The sequence below is a fragment of the Helianthus annuus genome, chromosome 2 (genome assembly GCF_002127325.2).
Source record: "Helianthus annuus cultivar XRQ/B chromosome 2, HanXRQr2.0-SUNRISE, whole genome shotgun sequence".
Classification (NCBI taxonomy): domain Eukaryota; kingdom Viridiplantae; phylum Streptophyta; class Magnoliopsida; order Asterales; family Asteraceae; genus Helianthus; species Helianthus annuus.
This window is the reverse complement of record NC_035434.2, coordinates 118,262,378-118,284,109: the sequence shown is the minus strand read 5'-3', so window position 1 is coordinate 118,284,109 and position 21,732 is coordinate 118,262,378. Positions and strand designations below refer to the sequence as shown.

At 37.8% G+C, this 21,732-nt stretch overlaps 1 protein-coding gene across 1 annotated transcript; it reads left to right on the top strand.

The window, feature by feature from the left end:
* The first annotated feature begins 378 nt into the window (after positions 1-378).
* Positions 379-6,404, top strand: LOC110920592 (sucrose transport protein SUC4). Its single transcript, XM_022164759.2, has 5 exons — positions 379-1,118; positions 2,897-3,624; positions 4,296-4,359; positions 4,451-4,494; positions 6,039-6,404. The coding sequence occupies exons 1-5, from the start codon at positions 638-640 to the stop codon at positions 6,195-6,197; spliced, it is 1,476 nt and encodes a 491-aa protein (XP_022020451.1). The 5' UTR covers positions 379-637; the 3' UTR covers positions 6,198-6,404.
* Positions 6,405-21,732: the final 15,328 nt, after the last annotated feature.

Below are 21,732 nucleotides of genomic sequence, written 5' to 3'. Positions count from 1 at the left end.
TAAATTACTTTTCGAGTCTTTGTGTTTTAGTGTTTTTAACCATTTGAGTTCAAAATTAAAGAGTATAACGCCCTAAGTTCCTAACAACTTATTTTATAACATTTTGAGTCAAACTTTTAACACTTGTACTTTTGATTTTGGACTCAAATGGTTAAAATCACTAAAACACAGGAACTCAAAACGTTATAAAATAAGTGCTTAGGAACTCAAAACGTTACAAATTTTGATTTTAGACTCGAGTAATTAAAACCACTGACTTAAAAAATAATTTACTCTTTTCTTTATTACACAAATATATAAATCATCATTTAAAAGATATACATGAAAATATCTTGTTAGAAAACCAATATTTATAACCAAGACAAAACCAAATACCATCAACCCTTTGTCTTCTTTCTTCAAAGGTTTTAGAATCCCATCACAGAAACCCCCTCTCTCTCACCATCATGTAAACTCTACTCTTCCTCTAGTCCCACCACCACCCCACATAAAACTTTCTCTCTCACACACCACACACACTAAAGTTCCCCCCTTGAAAGCGATTCTCATTTTCATCAATACTAATTGTCACCATCATCAATCAAACCCACCTTTACCAGTTGTAATTCACCCACAATTCCGATCATACACCAACACCATGGTGGTGCCGGTAAGTCAACCGCAACGCCACCGTCAACCGCCGGAAACCCCATCAAGAATCCGACTCCGAACCCTCCTCCGAGTCGCATCAGTAGCCTGCGGAATCCAATTCGGCTGGGCCTTACAACTATCTCTACTAACCCCATACGTACAAGAACTCGGAATACCGCACGTATGGTCCAGTATCATCTGGTTGTGTGGACCGTTATCCGGTTTTTTTGTCCAGCCGCTTGCTGGCCATATGAGTGACCGGTCCACCAGCCGGTTCGGGCGACGCAGGCCGTTTATTGTTGTGGGGTGTGGGTCGATCATTTTGTCGGTGCTTTTGATCGGTTTTGCTGCGGATATTGGGGGGTGGTTGGGTGATGGGGAGACCAAGACGCGTGCGATTGTGGTGTTTGTTATTGGGTTTTGGTTTTTGGATATGGCGAATAATGCTACTCAAGGCCCTTGTAGAGCTTTGCTTGCTGATCTTACTGGTAATTGTTGCTTGATTCTTTTGTTTTTCGAATTGAATATGGTTACACTTAGATGGTGTCTGAAGTTTAGTCCTGTTGAGTTTGATTAGGTGGAAATGATTATAGTATTTAGTTTAAGGATGTTTTGGTTTTTCGAATTGTGATAAGTAATTAGCCATTGATTTATCTGAACGAATCTATCAAAAGGCCAAGAGACTGGTATGGTTAGGGGTCGGAATCGAGCCACACATGCGCACACATACATGTGACCTGGAGGTCATGGGTAAGCTCGGAGCAACGATAAAGTTGCGATATTGTGACCCGGAGGTCATGGGGTCGATGGTGGAAACAATCTCTTGTAGAAATGCAGGGTAAGGTTGCGTACATCTGGCCCAAGTTGGCCTGACACCCAAGGGCGTAGCTTTGTGGGGGCGGGAGGGGGCCGCCGACACTCCGAACTTTTCTCTCGTTAGTGAAGAGTATTTAGTTTTCGTATAGAAATTTTTGGGTATATACGTTTTTGACCCCCTGGTTTTATAGAATTTTTTTGTATATACGTTTTCGACCCTCCGGTCGGAAATCTCAAGCTTCGCCACTGCTGACACCCCGAGGACCCGCGCATGGGAGTCTTGTGAACCGGGTTTTCTTTTTATATATATCTTTAGGCTTTAGAGATGGTTTGTCTTAGTTTTGTTGTAGGATTTTTTTTTTTTTTGAATGATATACTACCACTATGAACCAAGGCAAGCCTTAAACAAGCTCATAGGAACAGTGTCTGAATGAGAATAGGAAAGAAACGAGTTTATACGGGTTGGCGGGCCTATACAAACTCATAGGAACAGAGCCGAATGAGAATAGGTAGATACAATTTGGGCCCGTAAGGTCCACCAAATGACCTTGTAGCCTCGATCATGCTATAAGAGCATGCAGGTTGGGTTTAACTAAGATGCATTGTCTATTTAATTGATAAATTTGTCGGTATTCTTTATGTATGTGATTATTGTCATTTATATCTTGTATTCTTGTTAAGGTCTATTCAGATAGATACATTAATAATTATACTACCAAATAATAATTGGTCCCCAAAACCTTAGGATGCTTATTGTGGGTCATGTTTATTAAGGAGAGTTATGAGATAGTGACAATATGTCAATATATACTTCCCTCAGAATCGGTCAAAATGGATTGCAGATCAATGGGCTCGGCTTGCCTCGTTGGACTTGGACGGACCCTGTTAGATTTGTAGTATTTATGTAACAAAATATACCAAACTTATGTATCGTATTATTATTATAAGTCAACTACCTGTTGAAATATATAGAATGATAAAGACATTAACAACATAATAAAAGCTAACTTATTTTCCTCTACTATATCATTATTATTTATTTTAAATAAAAGATAATTTATATTTTTACAATTGAAAAGATAATGCCTCCATGCATTCCAAAGGTTATGCCTTTTTAATTTAGAAAAGAGTAAACTTCCGTTTTGCTCCCTGTGGTTTGGTCACTTTAACGGTTTTGCTCCAAACCTTTAAAAATAGCCATTTTACTCCCTGATGTTTCGGTTTTTTGCTAGTTTGCTCCCCGCCTCTAACTCCATCCAAACTGTTTGTTTTTCCATTTTGCTCCCCGCAGGGAGCAAACTGGCAACAAAACCAAAACATCAGGGAGTAAAATGGCTATTTTTAAAGGTTTGGGGCAAAACCGTTAAAGTGACCAAACCACAGGGAGCAAAACGGAAGTTTACTCTTTAGAAAAATTATGTATGATTCTGCTAACTATATCTTTTATTAGGGAAGGATCACCGAAGAACTCGAGTTGCAAACGCATATTTCTCCCTTTTCATGGCAGTTGGTAATGTTCTCGGGTACGCAACGGGAGCTTATAGTGGTTGGTACAAGCTTTTCCCGTTTACATTAAACTCTTCATGTGACATTAACTGTGCAAACCTCAAAGCCGCCTTCCTTCTCGATGTTATTTTCATCACATGCACTACATACATAAGTGTGACCGCAATTCACGAGCAACCAATAACTTCCGTTCATGATGCTATTAATCAAGAATCAAGCCATCCCCAAGAAGCATTCTTCTGGGAAATGTTTGGGACGTTTAAATACCTTCCGAGGCCCGTTTGGTTGATCCTGTTCGTCACTTCGTTAACTTGGATCGGGTGGTTTCCGTTCATTCTTTTTGATACAGATTGGATGGGTAGAGAGATTTACGGTGGAGATCCAATCGGTGACCAAAAGTATAGTGAAGGTGTTAGAATGGGTGCGTTTGGGCTCATGTTGAATTCGGTTATTCTTGGAATAACGTCTGTGCTTATGGAGAATCTTTGTAGGAGATGGGGTTCCGGTTTTATCTGGGGGATTTCGAATATTATTATGTTTCTTTGCTTTCTAGCAATGCTTGTGCTTTCGTTTGTGGCAAGCAAAACGGATTATGACAGCGATGGTTTGCCTCCAAACGGGATCGTGATCGCTGCGTTGGTTATTTTTGCAATTCTTGGCATGCCATTGGCTGTAAGATGCTTCCTTTTCCTAAAGCTTCGGTTTGTATGTCTTTTTGTAGGAAATTACCGGTTCTTGATTTTTTAAGTTGACAATTAGCAGAGTCAAACCTTGCAAGCTTTCAAAAGAACCATATCCTTTATTAAATTATTTTGTTAATACTTTTTTCTGCTTGAATAATCATAGTGGTAGATTAGTACTTGTAGAAGTGGCAAAATCGGCTTCTATTAAAAATAGACGTTGTGTGAGTTTGCCGTTCCTTAGAAACAAAAGACCTACAAACGCCTTTTGTTTGGTTTCTATTTAAAAAAGGATAATCAATGCATGATTAGAAACGTAATATTTTTGAATACAACTTTGGAGGATGTATGTATTAAAAATAGACGTTGGACACCTCTCAACCGGTTTGTCCCATTCTCCTTTCTGCCAAAATTCTTGTTTGACCCATCTGACCCGTTTATGTAACACAACCCAATTTGACTCGTTCATAATAGGTGGAAATTGCTGTCTCTAGTTTTCTTGAAACTATTGTGATGTGAGGTATACTAAATAGTCAAATTTAGTCAAACACTTATTTGTATAAACAAAAGCTAACTGATTTTGTTTGTCAAATTGTTTCTTTGTGTCGAGGATCATGTTGTAAGAGCTAGTTGAAGCTGACAAGCTCTTTTTATATGGTGCAGGTGACGTATAGTGTCCCATATGCGTTGGTATCCTCACGGATCGAGTCTCTAGGACTTGGTCAAGGTGTGTCCCGGAGTTATTTTACTGTTCTTTATTATTTCTATTATCTCTGCTCAAGGATTTGAAGTTCCTAACTATATATGCTCCGTTTCAGGGTTGTCGATGGGTGTTCTAAATGTCTCCATTGTTCTCCCACAGGCATGTTTTCTACTTTCCTTTGTCGCTAGTGTTCACACTTCAGACATCATTCGTAGCCTCTAACACCTTTTTTTCACAGTATTTTTTGGTATTAGTATCATAATTTATTAAAACTAGAATTACCACCCGCCGCTATTGCGGCAGGGATTCGTTAGTTATATATCATATTAGATGAAAGTCAAATGTTTCCTTACATGACCGTGAACCTGTGTGTAAAACATAGAAAAAAATATTAGAATAACTAAGTTGATCTCTGATCCGCGCGTTGCGAGAAACTTATAAAACAGGGGAAAATAGACGCGTTGCGACATGCCTGTCAAACGGGAAAAATATATGAAAAAACGTTGAACCTCACACCCATGTTGCGGCGTGTTAACTCAGAAAATTTTGAACGAAACGTTAAAAGGAAAACTTGCGAAAGATGAAATGTACAAAGGACCAAAGTTGAAAGTTAAAAAGTGTTGGGGTTAAATTGCAATTGATGAAAAGCTTTGGGTTAAAAGTAAAAAAAATCAAAGAGGTTAAATTGCAAAAGATATAAACTTTGAATTATAAGTGAAAAATAAAACTAATCAAAGGGTTTAAATAACCAATGAATGAAACTTTAGACTTAAATTGCCAAAGATTGACACTTTAGGGATATAAAGAGTGAATTTCAAGGATTGTCCTTTATCTTTATACCAATTTTCGCACGCTGTCCTTTATGTTCAAAATTGACGAGTTTTGTCCTTTATGTTTTCATATCATACATGTTTTGTCCTTTAGGCCTAACCCAGTTAGTTTTTTTCAGTTAAATTTAGTAATGTGCTTTGCGCCTGAAAATGAGTATAAAGATAAAGGACAATCCTTGAAACATTTAATTATCTGATTATTAGAACTACAAAAATCCAAAAACTATAACCTACTATTATCACAACTGATTATATGAACCGAGCATATTTATTTTGTTATATGTATCATGCTTTATGACTGTTTGTTTATACCCAATGTTCTATCTCTACAGCATTCTGGTTAAGTACATTCATGCCTAAACATGATGTTATTTTCATAACGATTAGTTTAAAGTTACGGGCGTGACATGTTTTTGGTTGGTGTGTTGAATTATTGACCCGAACATGACCCATATAAATATATTTATTTTTGTCAAAGACATCAACCCTAACCCGGTCACACTTAAATTCGTGTAACCCAATTACCCAAACACGCCCCAGTTAGCCCATTTATCTAAACGAGTTAGAACGGCTAATGTGTTGTAAACGGGTTGTAATCATTGGGTTAAACTGGTTGACGGGTTAACCTGTTTGATTAAATAAGTTGACGGGTCGACTGGTATAGGTCAATAAAACAAGACCCGTGCAATTAAACGGGTTATACATGTTAATCTGAACACGACCTATATGTATTTAATGGATTAGAGATGACAACCCAAAAAGGTTATCTTTGTTTCCATGAATACCTGCGACGTATATTTACTCAGGCTCTCATATATTAGATATTATACGCTGCAAATGAAATTATATATAACACATGGTTTGTTTTAATAGGTTGTGGTGTCTCTTGGAAGTGGACCGTGGGACGCGTTATTTGGTGGAGGTAACTCTCCAGCCCTCGCTGTAGCAGCAGTTGCAGCCTTTGCAAGTGGGCTCGTAGCCATCTTGGCTATTCCTCGCTCTAGGCCCGAAAAATCCAAAATTCGACAATGAGAAGAATGTTATTTTTTGATCGACCCGAGTGAAGATGTATTGTTGTTGTATTGTGTTTTCTGTTTTGTATTTACATATATCTTTGTGACAAGGGAGTCTCAGTCTACTGCAAACAATTGGTCTGAATTTTGTGTATAGCAGCGCGTGTTTAGTGGCAATAATATTATTACCATGATACAAAACAATAGTCTTACAATGATTTTTTAATATTTTTTTTTTTAAAATAATACGTAGTTAGAAAAGTGTTCAGAATTTTTTCATCTCACATTATTGCCAGTTTCTGTACAATAAGCTTAATGTTTCACAGCACTAACTGCAAAAGTAAAGTCTTCAATTTATTAAAAAAAAAAAAAAAGATTCTGTCTAGCTGTATTTGAGCTTTAGTTGGAATAACCTATATTCTCAAGTTATCTCACAAGAGAATTAGAGTTAATTACTGTTTTCGTCCCTGAGGTTTGTCAAAAATAACGGTTTCAGTCCATTAGTTTAAAAATTGCGATTTCAGTCCATTAGTTTCATTTTCATAACCATTTCAGTCCACTTTTCAAACGGCGTTTGTTTTATGCAGTTAATGGAAGCACGTGCTTGTCACGTGATGGGCAATTTGGGGGTCAGGGTTTGGATGAATAAGGGGTAGGAGGTGTTTAATACAACTGGGTTTGTGAGAATTGGAATGGAAATGACCAAATTGCCCATCACGTGACAAGCACGTGCTTCCATTAACTGCATAAAACAAACGCCGTTTGAAAGTGGACTGAAATGGTTACGAAAATGAAACTAATGGACTGAAATCGCAATTTTTAAATTAATGGACTGAAACCGTTATTTTTGACAAACCTCAGGGACGAAAACAGTAATTAACTCAGAGAATTAAATGTATGTTGGTCAACACCAACCTTAAGTTGTAAGTTTAATCACCCACTGTCATATACTTCTAATATACAAGGTATAGAAATAGTATGCTATATATAAAATTAAGTATATGAACCAATTTAAATATTTGCTATAAATTTGAAAACTTAAGCTATTAAATTACACAAGTCAGTAGAAACTAGAATATAACGTTTTAGTGTATACATATGTTTTTCTGTTTGAAAAATTCGATGTAGGTTTCAACTTTCAACTTTATTAGCCCTGGCCCAAAAAGACTTTAGCATCTAATGGATTAATGAGCATTTTCATCATATGAGCATCTATTGGATCAATGAGCATTTTCATCATATGGATGGCGGGTTTTTCCAACACCCGGTTCCGGTTATGAAACTGGTTTCGGGCATGGTCGTGTATCACTTATATCGGGTATTTAAAGAATCGGTTCCGGTTCCTAGCATAAAAAAAACTTGGTTTTTTCAATACCTGGTTCCGGTTATGGAACCGATTCCGGGTATGGTTGGTTATCACTTATACCGGTTATGGTTGGTTATCACACATATGACCTGCATCTTGTTTTGTTTTTTTTGTTTTTTTTTTTTTTTTTTTTTCGCCCACTATTTCCCACTTTTAATTATTTGTTCCTAATCCTTCCTTTCTTTCTTTTATTTACTAAGTTAAGTTTAGGGAAATAACTAAGTTAAACATTCTTAAACATCACACTTCATACTATCAGCTAAGACTTATAATAATCTACTTAGTTAAAATTTACGGTATAATTTCTAGCTACCGTTTTCAGTTCTATAGTAATAAATATTATCAAAATAACTATTAAAGTATTCACATTTTGGGGCGTTACAATAATAGGACACAATGAGGGTTTGGCCAGACTAAGGAGAGTATTGTGTGAAGTATATTGTCGTTTACACAAATAGGGGTATGTTCAATGACATCGCATCTACAAACCGCTAGTAAGCTAAGTATGCTTCACAAAAGAAGGTTCAAAGGTGACAACCTATCTATCTTGCAATACTCAAATGTTGAAGTGTATATTGTAAGGAAAGATCGATTTCCATTCATGTGGGTGATTGTTGGAAATTTTGTTTAAATAGCAATTTTCACAAATATAGGAAATGCATTTTTCCTATTTTTGGACTAGAAATAAATATAGGAAACGAAGGAGATTTCATATATTTATTTGTGGGTAGTTCTATGTTGGAAGAGCTTCGCAACGAACCAAACCGCGTCCAAAACGGAGCTAAGATAAATGAGATATCGATGCTCAAAGTTTGGTTTGAAACATTGAATGCTGAAATAATGGGAAAGTGGCACCTTGTCCTACATAGGAGGAGAGATGAAACTTAAAGAGGTATTTAAGTGGGAACACTCCATCCTTAATGTTTCGTGGAAGCACACACTAGTGTACTCGTGAAAAGTGTGGAGCACCCTAACCCGCTGATATGATAGAAACAAGAACACAGAGAGAAGAAGTCACAATCAATCAAACTATCTCATTAAGTCGTTAATATCGTTACTTATACAGCTACAACGATTCTCAACTACCAACAACCTGTATTACACTTAACCCCCTAGACTTATAACTATTGATCTCCCAACCCTTCTTATTATTTCTAAACCATTATTATATTTTACCCCCTATACTTCATACTGTAACAATACTCCCTCCATTAACACGAATTTTGTCCTCAAAATTCAAAATTAGGGAAACGCTTTTTCAATTCTTCAAGATCTTCCCATGTTGCCTCCGTCACTGGTAATCCCTGCCAATGAATTAACCCCTGTACTCCGGCTCGTGATCCTTTGTTTAACAATTTCCGATCGATGATAGCTCTTGGTTGTACCGACACAATTGGTAATTCCGGTAATGGTGTGACCTTCGAAGCTAGTCCCGGAGCTGCTTTAAGCAATGATACATGAAATGTGGGGTGCAGTTTTGATTCCTTAGGTAAGCTCAAACGGTAAGTAACTGATCCTATTTTCTCTAGGATTTCAAAGGGTCCAAAAAATTTAGGACCCGATTTTTGATTATAATGTTGTCTAAGAGATGTTTGAACATAGGGTTGCAATTTCACATAAACCCAATCTCCAACCTTGAATTGCCTATCAGACATGTGCTTATCAGCCAATTGCTTCATTCGATTTCGTGCCTTCTCCAAATTAGCCTTCAAGGTAACCATCTTAATTTCCCGCATTCTAAATAATTCCTCCAAAGATTCAATCTTTGTTTCATTTGGTATATATGGAATATGTATGGGCGGAGATATTCCATATAAGGCTTCATACGGAGACATCCCAATAGCTGAATGACTGGTGGTGTTGTACCACCATTCAGCCAAGGTTAACCATTTAGGCCAAGCTTTTGGATCATCCATAACCATGCACCTGAGGTATGTCTCCAAACATCGATTTAAAACTTCTGTTTGGCCATCTGATTGTGGATGGTAAGCAGAAGAAAATGCCAATTGAATTCCTTGGAGTTTCATAAAATCTTTCCAAAATCTGCTCATGAATATGGGATCTCTATCCGAAACGATGGTACTAGGACACCCATGTAGCTTAAAAATGTTGTCAAATACCACCTGAGCTACATGAGTGGCAGTGTAAGGATGGGCTATGGCAATAAAATGGCCATACTTTGTAAATCTGTCCACCACTACTAAGATAGTGTCTTTCCCATTGACCTTTGGTAGCCCAGTTATGAAATCCATAGAAATGTCAATAAAGACTGAATTAGGAGTTGGTAAAGGTTGTAGGAACCCTGGGCTTGCCACTCGCTCATATTTTGCCCTTTGACATACTTGACAAGCTTTTACCCACTGTTTCACATCCGAATCACATTTTCTCCAATAAAACAACTGTTTCAGCCGCTGCAATGTAGGGTAATAGCCTGAGTGTCCTCCAACAGGGGAAGAATGGCACAAATGCAATATATCTTGTCTTAACTGATCATCTTTACCAATCACCACTTTATTCTTTCTTTTCAAAATAGTTCCATCCCACATCCAATGTTTGACCTGAGTTCCCTGTGTCAAACTTTGGATAATTTGCTGTAATTTGTCATCATTCAACCAACTGTTTTGAATACGAGTCCATAAACATGGATCAATGGAGCTCAGGTTCAATTCAAACAAAGCTAACCCTTCTACTCTGGACAAGGCATCAGCTCCTTTATTTTCAGTTCCCTCTTTATACACAATTTCATAGTCATAACATAAAAGTTTAGCTAACCATTTTTGTTGCAATGGTGTACTAACTTTTTGTTCCAGCAAATACTTCAAGCTCCTTTGATCTGTTATGATGATAAAGTGCTTTTGCATCAGATAATGATGCCAGTGTTTGACTGCCATTAAAATGGCCAGCAGCTCCTTGTCATTCACAGACATAGCTTGTTGTTTGATAGAAATACCCCTACTCACATAAGCTAATGGATGGCTATCTTGCATCAATACAGCCCCTAGACCCTTAGAAGAGGCATCAGTTTCAAGGATAAAGACTTTAGAAAAGTCAGGTAAAGCTAAGACTGGCGCAGTAGTCAAAGCAACCTTTAACTGGTCAAAAGTCTGCTGAGTCTCTTTATTCCAGCCAAAAGCATCCTTTTTCAACAGATTATTGAGGGGTTTAGCAATTGATCCAAAAGATTTAATAAATCTTCTGTAGTAACCTGCCAGGCCCAAGAATCCTCTCAGCTGTTTAATTGTTGTAGGAACAGGCCAATTAACTACTGCTTCAATCTTTTTAGGATCTGTACTTACTCCTTCCTTTGTAATCACATAGCCCAGATACTCCACACTAGACCCAGCAAATGTGCATTTAGATTTTTTAGCTAATACAGAATTGGATTTGAAGAGTTTAAACACAGCTTCCAAATCCTTTAAGTGTTGTGACAGAGATGAACTGTAGACTAATATGTCATCAAAAAATACCAATGCACATTTCCTAAGTAGAGGCTTGAAAGTAGTATTCATGAGAGCTTGGAATATGGCCGGTGCATTAGTGAGTCCAAAAGGAAGAACTAGGAACTCAAAATGACCTTGATGAGTTCGAAATGCTGTCTTGTGAATGTCAGGTTCGTGCATTCTGACCTGATGGTATCCGGATCTCAGATCCATTTTGGAGAATATAGTAGATCCAACTAATTCATCAAGTAGTTCATCTATTAAAGGGATTGGGAAACTGTTTTTTACAGTTGCTTCATTGAGCTTCCTATAGTCGACACACATTCGCCAAGTCCCATCTTTTTTCTTTACCAATACAACTGGAGCTGCAAATGCACTTGTACTTTCTTTGATTATTCCCATGTCTAGTAATTCCTGAGTCATTTTCTCAATAACATCTTTTTGGGCAGCAGGGTATCTATAAGGTTTTTAAGCAATCACATTGACCCCTTCTTTGAGAATAATTTAGTGATCACAAGACCTTTTTGGTGGTAAGGCAGTGGGTGTAGCAAATACCATTTCATATTTTTGTAACAAACTATCCACTTGTTACAAATCTTGCTTCCCTTGTACCACAGGTTCATGAATTACACTTCCCTCTGCTACTGGCTGCATACTAAACAACTGAGCACTGGCTAGAGTTTGACAGTTTGATAGGATATCATCCAGTTTCTCACTAGTGCATAAAGACACTGCATTATTCTTTTCCCCTTTCAATTCACAGACCTTGTTTTGAACCTTAAATTTCATTGTGAGATCCTTAAAGTTACAAGTGATGTCATCGAAACCTTGTAACCATTGAATGCCTAGCACCATATCATAATTGGCCAATGGAATGAGTAACACATCAGTGGTAAACCAATTCCCCTGCATCATCCATTTCATGTTCTCACACATCTTGGTACAACTCATCAGATTCCCATCAGCTATTATGATCTTCATTGGTGGTATTTCTTTTGTAGGACATCTCATTCTTGCAGCCAGTTTTTCATCTACAAAATTATGTGTAGATCCTGAATCTATGAGTATATGTAAAAGCTTAGTTCCAATAGATCCAATAACTTTCATGGTTGAATAAGAAATCACCCCCATAATAGCATTCAGTGATATCTGTGGGTCTAACATCTCTTGTAATGCAGATTCATCTTGTTCCACTGTATCATCATCCCATATTTCAATGGAAAACAATTGCTTATTTTTACATTGATGTGTAGAGGTATATCTTTCATTGCACCCAAAACATTCCCCTTTTGCTCTTTTTTCTGCAATTTCTTTAGTGGATAGTGTGTTGGTGTATCTTGGTTTAATAGGGGGTGCCGGTAATAAGGGTAAATTGGTAGAAGATATTGGTGCAGGGTTAAGGACAGATTTAGAATATGAATCATTAGGTTTGTAAGAAGGTTTGTAGGGTGTTTTATAGTGACCTAGTTGCAACAAAGTCAAGTTTTCTGTTTGGGTTCTGGCCAACATATATGTTTCAGGTAAGGTGTAGGATCGTGCGATTGACCCGAATGAGTCGTTCGGAGGAGTTTTACTCTGTTTCAGGTGCGGAAAACAAGAAACAAAGGTAGAAACAGCTTGCAATTTACTTAAATCACTGATTTGATTAATCTGACAGCGATTACATTCAAACCTCACACCGGCAGCACTTCGGCATGGAATACAAGGCTCTGTTGCCTGATTTCGCTCCTGAGTGACTATATATAGTAGTCTGATTTCGCCCGAAACGTCCAAGTGACAATAGGAGCGGAATCAGAACATTGTGATTCCGGGCGGAATCACCTTCATGTGTAGCTAGGAGCGAAATCAGCCTCTAACACTCTTACACTTTCCTATTTTCTCGTAAAACGTGCCTTGATCTTATACAATCTAATCTAACGCTCGATACAAGATGAAGTCGACAGATGTATGCACCAACAGACTCCCCCTCAGATGTTGACGAGCCGTACGTGTCGAGTCTTCTCAAACTTCAGCCTTGATCAATCTCTGGGCTTCTATCTTTCACTAACAGCATCAACAGACTCCCCTTAACAATGTGCTGGCATTCCTTTAGTTCTTCAGCATCATCTGCTTCAGGATCGTTGTCTGACTTTCACACTTTGTCCATGATCATTAGCCTGACTCAAACTTTGTCCACTGAATGGAAACCTGGCTCAACCTTTATCAACAGAATCTCAGGTATCTGAATCAGGCTCTCATAAGCTTCTCAGGATCAATCAACCTGGCTTTCTATCACACAGCTTTGGTTCCAAGATCGAAATTTGGCTCTAGTTCTGCTCAGGATCAATAACTCAGCTCAAAATTAACCTGCATAAACTCTACCTCAAAGTAAGTTTTACAAACTTAACAATTTAGAATATATGCACTAACATTTACTCTCCCTCAAAAGAAATAATCCTCTTTGATGAACCACTTGTTGATTTAAAAACACATTTGATGTTCAAGACACACTCCCCATTACAACAATGTCATCATGTTTAGCACTTGAGACTTTGAAAATCAGCTTTCCAACATCAGTTGTCGAAAATCTTTTTGAATTTTTCAAAAATTTATGCTAAAACACACCCAAAATCTTTTTGGATTTTGAAAAGCGAAGAAGATAAAGACATCAATTGTAGAAATAAAGAAATGCAGAAAAGAAATATTTACAAACAATATTTTTTGTGAGTTTGTGTAAGAGGATCATACCAGTATATGAGACGTGTCACTAACACCGTTAAGCTTCATTCCATTTTAAGTTTTAAACAATTCACCTAGATTGTCAGTATATTTGTCCACTTAAATTTTCACACAAAGTTCAATTGCTTCGAGATACGATATTAATGTCTTAAACACTTGAACTTATCCATGTGTCCCACTTCTTGAATATACTCCCGTATCCAGATCCCAATATTCAGTCTTACAGGTGAGTATACCACAGATGATATCTGTCAGGGGTTAATTGCAAGGGCCGTGAGAGCTCAGGTCGATACTTCCGTATACGCAAAGAGATGACGGCTTCGACTTTTGGTGTGTCCCCTTTAGAGGATCTTTTGTTACAACAACAATGACTATCAATTTTATTGTTTCATCAATTTGCTGAGGGCGAGCTTATATTTCAAAGCATTTGCAGAAAGTATTATCCGGGGACTAGGTCAGTATTTCCATACAGCAGAAGTCCCGGGATAATACCCCAGATATCACTGAGCATAAAGACCTAGTATCTTAGAATAAGGGACCTTTCAAACAAGATTTCAGGGGTTACCTATATATCCAAAAGTTGTTACCCACAGAATAAGTAAGTTTGAATTTTTAGGTTTATATCTCGTCACAATCTACTAAATGTGCAAAAACCTACTGGCATATCCACAGTGAGATTGTTTATCACATTTTAACTTTCCAATTCTTTAGCATGTTGTGACAGTCCACTGATGTACTATCATTTCCTCTTTTCTCAACAAAACTCATTTTTGATTTTATAATGTTTTTGTCTTTTTCAAATTTTCTAATGTTTTTGTATTTTCTGAAATTTTCTACTCCCCCTAAAATGCAAACACATTTAAAAGGAAATTTGAAAACTATCTAAGCTCTTAGCCCAAATACAGAAAACTCAAAACAAACTGTACAAATAAAGTGACAACCGATATCGAATCACATCAATTCGTCATCCATCAGGCATAAACAATCAGAACTCCCCCTTTCAACAAACTATTTTCTCATTTAGATTTCAAAACACTTAAGTTTGTTTTAATCAAAATGATTTTTCCGGAAAATAAGTTTGTTATAACCACTTGTAGGTTCACTTGTAAGTTAGGGTATGGTTCATCATATTGTTCATCAATCATTTGTAGTAGATCAAGTACAAATTAATGTCCCTGATTTACCATTTGCAAGTATGCACCTATACAAACATCTGTACCGTGTGTAGGAAACAAACGTCTACACACGATCTTTTACCAATCAAGGATGCCGTTTCATGCTTCTCACTTACCAACCTGGAAGCTCCGGCGTAGTCCTTTATCCTGTAAAAATTTCAACAATTTTTCAAATCTTTCACAAAAACACTTTACAAGAATGATGCCGATTCCTGATCCACGATTACAAACTTGGGATCTCCGGCGTAGTCAGATGTTTCAAGGGAAAAGAATTTCCACCCAAGTCTGACCAACCTTGGGTGTTGTTATCTCTTTCAGTTCTTGTTCAGTTGGGTTAAACGTTGCCTTTTTAGTTGCGTAAAAATCTTTAACCCCTTTTGCTTTCCCATTAAGCATTTTCCCAAAAATTTTCTTAACATTCCCATTGAATGTTTTCTCGACATCAAACTCATTCTTCTCAAAGTAAAACTGATCCGAGATCTCAACCTTACCAACTTTTTGTATAATCTCTTCAAACTTTAGTGATGGAAATTCATCATCACTTACTGTAGACACAGAATTTACCTCTTTTACCTCACCTTGTGGCTCCTCTGGCTTTGTGGAACTAGAATCATTGCCGATTTTCTCATCAACCTGCTTAACAACCCACACTTGGTTGTTCTTTGCATTCTTTTTGTAAAAATTCTTTTTCGAACACTCACCAACCTCATAAGTTGAATTTTCAAAAATTTTAAATTTTTCAGTTGGTGGTTCAATATCAACAACTTTTTCTTTCAATTTCTCAGAAACTCCCTGTTTTGTCTTTGCATTTTTTGGACAGTTCCATGCAATGTGACCAACTTCATTGCATTTGAAACAGGTTCGAGTCTCTCTTGGATGAAACACTCCAGTTCCATTCCTTTTCTTTTCAGCAAGAAACTCCTGGTTTGATTGTCTCCAGAATGGTTTCTTCTGTTCCTCCTCAGCACTTCCACTTGACACAAATTCTGTTTTTGTTTTAGAATTTTTCTCATTTTTATAATTTTCTGGTGGAATAAAACCTAAACCTTTCTTTTTGTAGCTACGATTTTGGTTTGGTTTCTTTTGAAAACCAGGACCAGAATTGTAACCCTTTTTTCTTGTTTAAACGTTGTTGAACTCTTGAAGTGTATTTTTTAGGTTTTCCAGTAAGATTTAAATCTTTTATTTCAGAAATATTAATTTCTGTTATTTTGAAAACCTTTTTGATCATGTCAAAACGAACACTTCTTATTGGAAACTCTTTGTCAGAATATAACTTGTCAGAATCATTCAAAGTGTTTGCTACTTCAAATGTTTCATCATTCAAGTTCGATTTTGATAACAAAAACTCTTTACTGTAAGCCTTTTTGACCGATGACTTTGGACCATTGATTGACGACCTTGACCCTCCAGATTCAGACTTTGACTCGGACTCCTCATCAGTATCTAACACCTGATCGACCACCTTTTTGATTAACTCAGACTCATGATCAATGTCAGACGAGGTGAACTTGACGTCAATGTTTTCTGGTAATTCATTAGTTGTATCGGCTTTTAGCTTTATATTGACTGCTTTTTCAAGTTGCTCCTCGTTTGGTTTTCTAGGAGAATACCCTTCCCAGATCGGAGGCGGACACTTGTTATAGCTAACAGTCGGTTTCTTACCACTATCTTTCTTCTTTGGCTTGTCCTCTTGGAAAGCTTCAAAACCTGCAACAGTTGGATAAATTTGATCAATGAGATAATCAGAACTAGAATAACTCTGCAATAAACGTCTAATTCTCTCATTCTCAATCTTTTCGGTTTCCAACTCTTTCTTCCACTTTGCACTCTCCTCTATGTAGAAATTGATAGCTTTTTGCTTCGACATCATCACAACATTCATCATTGTTAAAGCATCCTCTCTCTCTGAGTTTGTCTTTTGAAGACCAGTTACTGTTCGGTTCAAAACAACATAAGATTCTTTCACATAATTGAGATTGAACAGCAATTGCTCCTTCTTCTTCTCATACTCAGCTATCATCTCGTCTTTCGCTGCACATTCCTTGCATGATTCTGAACACTTTTCGCAAGGCTTGACGACTTCAACAATCTTTTCGACTTCGACAAATTTCTCTACTTCGATTACTTTCTCAGATTCAGTCACCTTTTCTTCTTTTTTTCACTTGATCAGTCTCAACCATCTTCTCAGAAACATTTTCAGCCTTTTCATTCTGAACAACATTTTCAGATTTCATTTGTTGTTGTTCTTTTGCAGCCCGCTTCTCCTTCAATTTTTCCAAGCGATCTGCAAAATAGAAATGAAAACTTTCAGGAGAAAGATGAGATTTTGCAATGTTAATATGTTTCTCTTCCTCATCGTCACTACTATCATCAACTGGTGACTGATCAAACTCTACAGATTTTTCAGAACTATCATCCGATGAACCAGTATCAGATGGAGTTTTATCAAAGACAACTTCTTTTTCTGAACTAGCATCACTTTGTGAACTCTCATCTGAACTCTGTGAGCTTTCATCAGCACTTTCTGAGCTTTCATCAGATGCAACAGACTCTTTCTCCACATTCTTTACAGTCTCACCAATAGACTTCATCCATGTGGCAAACATATCTGATTCTCTAACAATCTTAGCAATGAAAGCTTTAAATTCTCCTTTTTCATCAACAAACATATCCCAGCTGAAGCCTTCAGGTAATCTTTCATCATCCTGATTGACTAAACAGACTTTGCTTTCTGGTGATATGTAGTCGTTCCAGTTAAAATCCACCAAACATGCACTCTTTGAGTCCTCGATTTATCTACCATGAGCCACCTGCAGTTCTTGCTGTTGTTGTCCAACCTGTTGATAAATGGCTTTCCGGTAGTATTCGTCTTTTCCGAAAGGATTCTGAGCTCCACTAGCTTCCCTGTTCTTGCATTCTCTCTTGAAATGACCTTTCTCCCTGCATCGAAAACAAGTAACTTTAGATTTATCAAAACCTAAAGTAGAAACATGTGCATCAAGAAAGTCATTTCTCCCAGTAATAAGCTTGAATTTTTCAGCTCGTCTAAGAATACTGGCTAGACACCATTTGATATCCATTAGTTCCATCTCTTCGGCGTCTATCTGATCGTAATCCTCCTTTGTGAGCATAGGATTCCCGATCCGCCCTGCAACTAGACCTTCATAAGAGAGTAACACAGAACTAAGTAAAGCCATGTGATCTTTCGCAACCACTTCTGAAAAACTTTGACATTCTGGAAGATTCAATGCAATGTACATCTTTACATCCTGTTGACCACTTGGACTGTTCATCCTTGCGATCTTTTGCTGTTCCAAATCCTGACTTTCAATTTTCTCGATAAACTGAGAAATCGTTAACCCATCATAAACCCCGGTATTTTTCAGAATCATCAAGTAGGTTCCCCACTCTTTTTGCGGTAACGCATCAGCTAACTTGTCTACCCACTCTTCACGATCTTTTGTAATACTCAGCATTGACATGGATCGCACTAAGTGGCAGTATCGCTCAATCAGCTTCTTCGTATCTTCCCCCGGTAAACTACTGAACAAATCAAACTCTTTCTTGAGCAATGCCTTCTTGCTCTTAATCATGTTCTCACTACCCTCAAACTTAACACGAAGAGCATCCCAAATCGATTTTGAAGTTTTGTCGTGCTGAAGTAATATGAAGATATCTTCTTTGATTGCTTGCTGAAGCAGACTGATCATCATCTTTTCAGCTTTGTACATTTTCCGTTCTTGATCGGTAAACTCTAAAGCTCTTTAATAACCTGCAAATCTGTTCGTGGCAAAACATATTTCTTCAGAATACATTCCCAAGATCTAAGATGGTTTGCCTGAACCCAGTTTTCGAATCTGTCTTTCCACCCGTAGTATTCTTCGATACTCATCAATTTCGGGGGCTTTTGTAACGTTCCGGTCTCATTTTCCAAGTTCATATTCTGAGCAATGGAAGCCGGAGTAGCTGGAGATGAAGCGAACGCGTTGTAGAACTCTTCACTCATGATTACGTATCACATTTTTTAAAACAGTTGGTTTCGAGCGGAATTAACAGATAACCAGTTCGAGCAAAATAGCAAATAACCCTTAGGAGCGAAATCACTAAGTTGTGCACTTGGAGCGAAATCACAATGTTCACAGGAGCGAAATCAGATGCTTGGTTGACTGGAGCGAAATCAGACACAAGTTTCTGGAACGGAATCACTTGTTTGGCAGCCTGGAGCGGAATCAAGAGCAAGCTTTAGAGTGGAATCAACCAAAATTTTGGAGCGGAATCTCAAACTTTGTATCCCTGGAGCGAAATCAGCCAGTATCTCGAGCGAAATCAGAAAAGTCCAATTCGAGCGGAATCAACTCGAAGGTCCATTTTGTCCAATTTTAGTCCGATTTTAGCAATGAAACTTTCAGGGATTTGTTAATAGTCAATTTTAAATAGTCTGTGAAAATTTGAACCAGTTTTGACCGTGAAATCTTCCTGATCTGATGAAAGAAGGTGTAGAAGCAAGAAATTTCAATGAAATCCTGCTAATCTCTGCAGAACTCCTCAACCTGAGCTCTGATACCAATTGTAGGATCGTGCGATTGACCCGAATGAGTCGTTCAGAGGAGTTTTACTCTGTTTCAGGTGCGGAAAACAAGAAACAAAGGTAGAAACAGCTTGCAATTTATTTTAAATCACTGATTTGATTAATCTGACAGCGATTACATTCAAACCTCACACCGGCAGCACTTCGGCATGGAATACAAGGCTCTGTTGCCTGATTTCGCTCCTGAGTGACTATATATAGTAGTCTGATTTCGCCCGAAACGTCCAAGTGACAATAGGAGCGGAATCAGAACATTGTGATTCCGGGCGGAATCACCTTCATGTGTAGCTAGGAGCGAAATCAGCCTCTAACACTCTTACACTTTCCTATTTTCTCGTAAAACGTGCCTTGATCTTATACAATCTAATCTAAGACTCGATACAAGACGAAGTCGACAGATGTATGCACCAACATAAGGTTCTTGGTCTCAACAGTTTAATAGGATTCCCCACTTCTGGCTTAAGAGCTCTCAAAAACATACTAATAGCATATTCTTCCGGAATACTTACCTTGGTCAAGGTTAAGTCAAATTCATTGCAGAATTCTTGAATGGAACCTGTTTGCTTAGTGGATGCTAATGCAACCATAGCATGACAATCCATTGTCGTAGCAAACCTTAAAGAAATAAAATTCTTGTATTCCCCCCAAGTTAACCCTTCAATAGAACCCCCTCTAGACCTCACAAATGCTTGATGCCATATCAAAGCCATATCTTCTAAATGAATGATAGCACATCTTACCTTTTGATTCTCCGGAGTAACATCAATAGAAAAGAAATGCTCTACTCTGCATAACCAGCCCTCTACATTAGTACCATTGAATTTTGGGAATTCAATCTTGGCTAAACGGTTATAATTGTTCCCTCTCATATCATTGAATGGATGATTAACCAGCCCTTCTGTTTGACTACGAGTTGCCATGGATGCGATTCGGGTAATTGATTGAACAAGTAATCAATTACAGAGAATGAAATGAAATCACGGAATCAGATGAATTGATCAACAATTGATCAATTCGGCTACAATTGAATGGAAATTGAATGAAAATTGAACGACTTAGGGTTGAATTCAAGAACTTCCGAGGATCGGAAGCTCTGATACCACCTGATATGATAGAAACAAGAACACAGAGAGAAGAACTCACAATCAATCAAGCTATCTCATTAAGTCGTTAATACCGTTACTTATACAGCTACAACGATTCTCAACTACCAACAACCTGTATTACACTTAACCCCCTAGACTTATAACTATTGATCTCCCAACCCTTCTTATTATTTCTAAACCATTACTACATTTTACCCCCCTATACTTCATACTGTAACACCCGCACTCTTGCGCGAGCGTGGCTTGGGCGATAGGCGCAATGTGACGCTTTGATTTAGCACTTTGCATTTCGCACGCCGCGAGCCGCCTTTGTATTTTTGACCGCGTGCGCGTGGTGAAGCACATGGGCTGCAAGGACCAGGTGTAAGGTAAACCTTGGGGGATGACATGGCAGGCAGGCGCGCGACTACATTGGGCATGACCACGTTGGTCTGCCGGCACTCGCGCATGGACACTGATGTGTGCGAGTGGCGCACCAAAGTGAGCCAATATGGCGCGACTGTGTAGTGTGCTCGTATTAGTTCACTGGTGACGGGGCGCACGTGCGCATGAGTGGTGCAGACATACATGCGCATGAAAGTGAGCCAAAATGGCGCACGCGCATGAGTGGTGCAGACTATCTAACTTGGAATGTAAACAAGGCCTCTCTCCTTGTTATAAGGAAAGATGATTGCATATTGTGTTTCATTGCTTTTCCTCTTGGTGTCAACATCTATCTGTTTTTTTCAGTGTTTAAAGTCTATGATAAAGAGATAATAAAAAAAATTAAATTTTGGCTTATTGCAACACAGTAAATTTTGGTCCTGGCAAATTTTTGACTCCTCTTATTTTATTAATTTAATCATTAGTATAATTCAACCTATGCAGATCAAAAACATATTAAATATCCAGTCTTCAGTCTTGAGTGATCATAAGAAGATGAAGCAAGAGAGAATCAAGTGACATACAAACCTTGGTATCATTTCTACCTTTGATAAACATTTGTAATGTGATCATCTCCTTGAAACTGATAAATTAGTGTGTATCCGCTTTCCATTGTTACAAGGGAAAAGGAATGGTGGCCTCTACTGTCTTAGAAAAAACTCCATTGTAAAGGTGACCATTATCTTATTAGTTATAAGTTGTAAAGGTTGGGTGAAGTTATTCTACAAAAGCTCC

Excerpts from the sequence above, each read along its gene's own strand:
- LOC110920592 (XM_022164759.2), top strand. The coding sequence starts at position 638 with ATGGTGGTGCCGGTAAGTCAACCGCAACGCCACCGTCAACCGCCGGAA. Across the intron at positions 1,119-2,896 it reads TTTGCTTGCTGATCTTACTG|GGAAGGATCACCGAAGAACT; the intron begins GTAATTGTTGCT and ends ATCTTTTATTAG. Across the intron at positions 3,625-4,295 it reads TTCTTGGCATGCCATTGGCT|GTGACGTATAGTGTCCCATA; the intron begins GTAAGATGCTTC and ends TATATGGTGCAG.